Genomic DNA, 6,658 nt, shown 5'->3' with positions numbered 1-6,658 from the left:
AATGGAGCAGGAGCTTAAAGAGATTGATTCCAACTCAAAAAAGATGAATAAAGAACTGTAGGCATTGGGGGAAAGTGCCAAATCGAAGAGTCTCATGTACTACAGCTGCAAATGGAAAGGGAGACTTCAAGGTATCCAGGAAGAGAAAGGGGAGAATTTGAGACAGATAGTTTGCGATTTGTTGGCTCCCTTGGCAGAGATGACATCAGAGCAACTTCAAAGCAAAATAGATATGGTCTTCAGATCGTATTCAGAATTTATCAGAAAGAATAATCTGCTAGGGGAAGTCACAATAAGATTCTCCCAAAGAAAAGTGAGAGATCAACTATTGAAAGTGACCAATGGAGTTACCTTGAAGATAAAAGACAAAGACATAAAAGTTTTGAAAGACGTTCCATTCGAGATAAGAAGGAAGAGAAGGAAATATAGAGACCTGGTTTCATTTCTACGAAGTCACAACATTTCCAATAGATGGTTAATACCCGAAGGATTAATCTTCAGATATGCAAATGGTAAAGGATTGACTCTGTTGAAAAGGGCTGCAAGTTTTTGCATCAACATGGTCGCCCAGCAGGAGAAGGAGTAACCCGATGGCTCCAAAGAGAGCGAGGAAGAAGGAGAGGCTGGATCTTCTGATAAGGCTGTTGGCCCCAAACCAAGCTATCAATTGAGACACAGAAAGGGAAAAAAATAGTTAATGCACTCTGGAGTACCTAAAACATGCTTATTTTATATCAATATTCACAGTCTTTTTATAAAGTTAGAATTGTTGGTGAAATATCAAAATGTTTTACCAGATAGATGATCATTTTCAATGAAAGTTAACTTGCATTTAAGAGGGAAGGTAATTCTGTAAAATGTTTGTATGATCACCATTCCTTGGGTTTTTACAGGGTTTTCTTTACTTTCTCCTATAGATTGTAGTCCCCCCTTCCCATTTTTTCTGTTTGTAGTTTTAGTTTGTAGTTATTAGAAAATGCAATAAAAAATCCCCTACAAGGGGGGGCAAAAAAAAGAGATTTCGACAGATGCTTCTTCCAGTTGCAGTTTATTGCTCAAATACCACTCTGGATGGCCTTCTAACTTGCAGGCAAGGCTTTTGGAAGGTGATGGATATCACTAGGAAGAAGGGTCTTTGAACCCAAATTTTTGACACCTTTGTGAATTGAGATAGAACACATTTTCATTACATCAGATTTGTTTATTATCTTTTAGGAAATGAGACAGTGGGCTCCATCTGATTTATAGGTTGTTATGAATTCCTGTTACATAGATAAATAATAATTATGATGCAGGAATTGGCCCTTGCTTGTCCAATTCATCTCTGGGAACTTTGCAAAGCCAGGTGTGACAGAAACATCTTTAACATTGTACTGGATCTTGTCATCCTGTCCCGAATAGGAAAACTGGAACCCTAGCCATATCCAGGACCACTTCCAGATGGATTAGCCTGAGGAACAGTATGGATGGGCCTACATTACCTCAGACAGGATCATTACCTGCCCGGTGAAGTCTTTCCCACAAGATCCTCTGTAGATAGCTTGGAGGATGCAGTGGTTGCTCGTGCACCTGGCAGCCTCCTTAACCATTTTCCAGTTTGCAAGGCCATCAGTGACTCTGAGGAGAAAGGACTTTCACAAAGATTAGCGGTAGATGTTTCTAGATCCAAGTTCTACACAAGCACATAGTCAGTAATGATGTATCCATGCCCACTCAGAGAGCAACTTGCCCTTTTTAAGTTGCGCCCCACTAATGTCATAGCTCACATCCTTTCATATGGAGCTGGATTTAACAGGTACATGAGGAGCAAGCTAAATGCAACCCACAACATTATATTACCATGTTATATTCACCTTGCTTGTCATTGTTGGATATTTCACATGTGTGTGGTGTTTACTGGCCAGCTAACACAAGCTGCAGTGGCTCAAATGGTTAAGACGCTGAACTGCAGGCTGTTCAGCATAGTTCAGCAGTTCGAGACCCGGGTGCCGCATGATGGAGTGAGCTCCCATCTCTAGTTCCAACTCCTGCCAACCTAGGAGTTCAAAAGCAAGAAATTGCAAGTAGATAAATAGGTACCACTTCGGTGGGAAGGTAACAGCGATCTGTGCGCCTTGGTGTTTAGTCATGTCGGCCACATGACCACGGAAATGTCTTCGGACAGCGTTGGCTCTTCGGCTTTGAAACGGAGATGAGCACCACACCCCTAGAGTCGGATTCGACTGGCTTTCGAGCGAGGGAACCTTTACCTTTACCTAACACAAGAAGAATCAAGAACAGAAAACTAACGCCTGTTTGCTATGGCAGCATAACCTGTGGACAGGAAAGAGCAGAATATATCTCAATCAATGTTGGTTACTTGTAAGCATTAGCAAAATATGAGATATACCATATTTTTTGCTCCATAAGATGCACCTGACCATAAGACGCACCTAGTTTTTAGAGGAGGAAAACAGGAAAAAAAATATTCTGAACCAAATAGTGTAATAAAATATTTAATAACCTATAACAGAATAACATTTGAACCATGTAAAGTGAGCAGCAGCCAACGGTGGCATTAAGAACCATTACAAATGGAGAGACTTAAAGGTTTGAGTACTCTAGTTTTCTGGAAACCCCAAGAACTCATCATCGCTAGAGTCAGAATTTATGAAGCTCATTTGCTCACAATCACTGACATCACTTTCTTCGCTGTCTTCATATAAGATACCGTCCTCACTTCCATCTAAGCCATTGCTAATGCCACATTTTTTGAATGACTGTACAACGATCTCCTCCTTCACTGAGTCCAATGATGTTTTCACCCATTCACAAACTTGAGTGATGGTGGGCCTCTTCATTCGTCCAGTAGATGTCAGATCATGATTACCAGCAGCCATCCATTTGTTCCACTCTTCTCTCATTAAGACCTTAAATGGCTTGTTGATGGAAACATCAACATTTAGAGAACATTTATGTTTCCTCTCCAGGAAAACTGTCCCTATAGGGTATGATGGAGAATGTCAAGCTCATTCTGCCAGCATAGAATGAGCTTGCAGGGCTTCTCATGTGGGGTGGTTGAAATCACCTCACAGAAGAAGCTGGCCCTGGGATCTGTGCAGCCAGAGAACACTGTCCCCACCATACATACTCGGCTGAGAGGGGATGGAAAGGTGTTTAAAGTTTAAACACATTCCCATCCCCTCCTTGGAGTCAGGCTGCAGCTGCAACATGACTCCAGAGAAGGGAAGGGGGTTAAAGTTGCAGCCCGAATCCAGGGAAAGGATGGGGAGAGATTTAAACTTTAAACCCCTTCCCTTCTCTCTGGACTCGTGCCGCAGCTGCGACCTAACTCCAGGGAGTAGATGACGAAGGGTTTAAAGTTTAAACCCCTTCTTTTCACTTGGGAAGCCCAAATAAAAGCCGAGTAATGTTGGCTTTTATTTGGGTGGGGTTACTTTGACAGAATAAGTACCCCGAAAAATACTGATAAGGTATCTATTCAGGTATCTCTTTGGGGTGGGGTTACGCAGAATAAGTACCCGAAAAATACTGATAAGGTATCTCAGGTATCTATTTGGCTCTGTATATATTGAGCACACACCCCTACTTCCCACTACCAAAGCAACTGTCCCTTTCTGTCTCTCTGGCTTCTTTCTCTCTACCATCTGCCTCCTTCAACCCAGTCATCACAGCATCCCAGGATATATTTACTTCAGATTATCTACATAAACTCAAAAAATGCTTCTCTGCTTGGGGAGTTTTGCAAATCTCCCAATCTTGTTGCTGTGGTTTTTAGATTTTTCTGCAAACCAGGGGAGTTTGGTGTAGTGGTTAATTGTGCGGACTCTAATCTGGGAGAACTGGGTTTGATTCCCCACTCCTTCACTTGCAGCTGCTGGATGACCTTGGGCAAGCCATAGTTCTGACAAGAGCTGTCCTTGAAAGCTCTCTTAGCCCCACCTACCTCACATGGTGTCTGTTGTGGGAAGGGGAAGGGAAAGGAGTTTGTAAACCACTCTGAGAAGTGAAGGGCGGGGTATAAATCAAATCTCTTCTTCTTCTCTTCAAAATTTGTAGGAAGATCTCCCTTCTCTGTACATGACCCTAACCCTAACCCTTGGTTTTAATGATCTGTATTTTAGGCCACATTCAAAATTAAATATATGATAATGATGATGGAGTTTTTGAGTCTGTACATTCTTAAGCATTCAGAGTGATTAATTTTGTTGTTTTGCATTTTTCTTTTTAAGCAAATTGATGGAGAAGCTTTTCTGCTAATGACCCAAGCAGACATAGTGAAAATAATGAGCATTAAACTGGGACCAGCTCTAAAAATCTTCAACTCAATCCTGATGTTCAAAGCTGCTGAGAAGAACTCTCACAATGAACTCTGATGGGGAAGTATGTACAGGAAAAACCTGTCCAGTGAAGCTCAAAGTTTAGTCAAAGCACAAAAACTTAAAGGGATCATCAAAGAAGAACTCTCCAAAGGGAAGAAGCGTAAACTGGAATGGACAGAGTGCTGATATTTTCTGAGAGCTGGGGGACAACTGAACACTTCTGAGAAGTGCTTAAGGTTTTTAGCAAGATACTCTTAAAAAGAGTAGGAGTCTACCACACTGACAGCTCACAACTAGGTTTCTTTAATTTGGCGGAGGGGGGGGTTCTAATTTATATTAAAATTATGGATGTATTTAGTTTTATTCTAAGGATTCACATGAATTTACCATGGAGCATTTTTTCTTCATTTAACATTTCCATAACAAATTATTCATTGTTTACTTGATCTGAAATACAGTTAATAGAGGGGTTTTTTCATTTGGTGCCATAGGTCAGATTGACAAATTGATACTGGTCGATGTCTTATTAATATATTCTCTTATCAGAAAACAGCTGTTTGAGGACAGTGCTGTTTTTAATGTTTTGTTTTTGCACGATTTTTTTAAAAAAAACAGCTTAATGAATTCTTCCACTAGCCTTTTTAGTGTTAATACAATAAGAACTACCAGCAAATTTCATTCACTGTCCAGGAAGCAACTGTTTTTGTATTGTATTACTGACATGTTTTAGTCTGCAGCCTGTTGAGACACCAGAAGTAAATTAAAAGTGCATGTATAAGAAGTAATATCTTGATCCTAAAATAAAAGCTATGTAATACCTTTTATGAGGCCCAACTAAAATATTACTACATAGCATGCAGTCTTCACTGTCATGCTGTTTTGTGATATTTTGATTGACCCTAACTAAAGGTTTTACATTATTTCGGATTTTTCTTTGGACCAAAACAGTTACCTACAAACTCTTATTTATTTCAGGAAATACCATTTTATCCCATTAAAGACAGTAATTCTTTGGTGGGAAGAAGACGATTTGCTAGGGGAATTTATTTCTGCCCACTCACTAGGTAATATTACTCAATGTGTCTTCCATTGAATCTTTATCTACTGTATCCTCAAAATCAGTCTCCAGTTCTGTTAACATAGTGACTTTCAGGTTTTTCCTCTGCTCTTGGGCTTTTAAAGGACTTGTGTGTTCCACTTCGTTCTTGGGCCAAATTTTCTTCTTCTTCCAAGAAGGCTCAAGTGCAAGTTAATATCCAGTCCACCCAGCACACAAGAGTCCTTAACATATGGCCTGAAACATCACCCCTCCCCTTTTGGTTTAAAAAGCCAGCTTGAGGAAGAGTTCTGGAGAATCTGAAAGGTTGCATGCTATTTTATTATATTTTGGTTGATCTTAATAAAAGGTATATTGCTTGTTGTTGGACTTTTCTTTGGATCAAAGTAGCTAACTGAAAATTCAGTCCTATGACTGACATATTTATTCCTTTGGGGAATTTACAGATTGGCTAAACAGAAGAATGCATTACATTCAGAAATTTAAAGTCAGCAGGAGATAGGTCAAACATGTTAAGGAAAGAGCTAATTAAACAGTTATGGGTCTTAGGCTTATACCGAGAGGATATTTTTGGAAATAAGTCTAAAATGAATACTTCAGAGAAAGTCTTTCTTCTGTTTAGGCACCATGTGACTTCAGCATGTGCCACAAAACAAGTAGGTTATAAAAATTAGATTGCATTGTTGCATGCAAGCCTTCCACAAATGGAGCTGTTTCCTAGTGGCAATTTTTACTACATGCCTCAGTATCCCTGAATAGCTGCTGTTGAGAACCGGGAAGACCATCCAGAATATAATATGGGAAATACAATGAGATCTGTGCCTGTATAGGAATTCATGGAGGAATCAGAAAAAGTTACATACACCCACCCAACACACTCTTACAAGCAAAGAAAGAGGAAAGTGGTAACAATATGTTACGCCAACTGCTTTATTTACAGCAGAGGCTAACTAAATTTTTAACGTGAGTTCTGGCCAGCTATACCAGGGTCGTGTCTGAACCCAGAGTCTCAGTAATTTAGACCACACGGGTGTTTTTCCAAAACAAATAATTTCTTTACTAAGCAATATCAAAGTCACACATACAAAATAATCACTCTCTAAATTCGCATACACTCAAGGTTCCTTTAGAATTACAGAAATAGAAATAAAACAAGTGGAGACCCGCAAGAAACTTGCGGAATGGTTATTCTATTCCTCACACCTTTGCTTCCTCCTGTCTCCCTCTACCTCTCTCACACTCTTTCTCCCTTCTGCCCCCCCTTTTTTCTTTTTCTTCT

The 6,658-nt window shown here is 39.9% G+C and overlaps 1 protein-coding gene across 1 annotated transcript in view; it reads left to right on the top strand.

Annotated features, from left to right (window-relative positions):
• Window positions 1–4,376, top strand: part of L3MBTL3 (l(3)mbt-like 3 (Drosophila)) — a 148,576-nt gene extending 144,200 nt beyond the window's left edge. Inside the window, exon 22 of the mRNA XM_015411356.1 lies at window positions 4,233–4,376. Within this exon, the coding sequence (XP_015266842.1) occupies window positions 4,233–4,376 (144 nt within the window). The remainder of the gene's footprint in view (window positions 1–4,232) is intronic.
• The last annotated feature ends 2,282 nt before the right edge of the window (window positions 4,377–6,658 follow it).

This window comes from Gekko japonicus, unplaced genomic scaffold, assembly GCF_001447785.1.
Source record: "Gekko japonicus isolate JY-2015 unplaced genomic scaffold, Gekko_japonicus_V1.1 scaffold2568, whole genome shotgun sequence".
Taxonomy (NCBI): domain Eukaryota; kingdom Metazoa; phylum Chordata; class Lepidosauria; order Squamata; family Gekkonidae; genus Gekko; species Gekko japonicus.
This window is presented reverse-complemented; position numbering and strand designations above follow the sequence as displayed.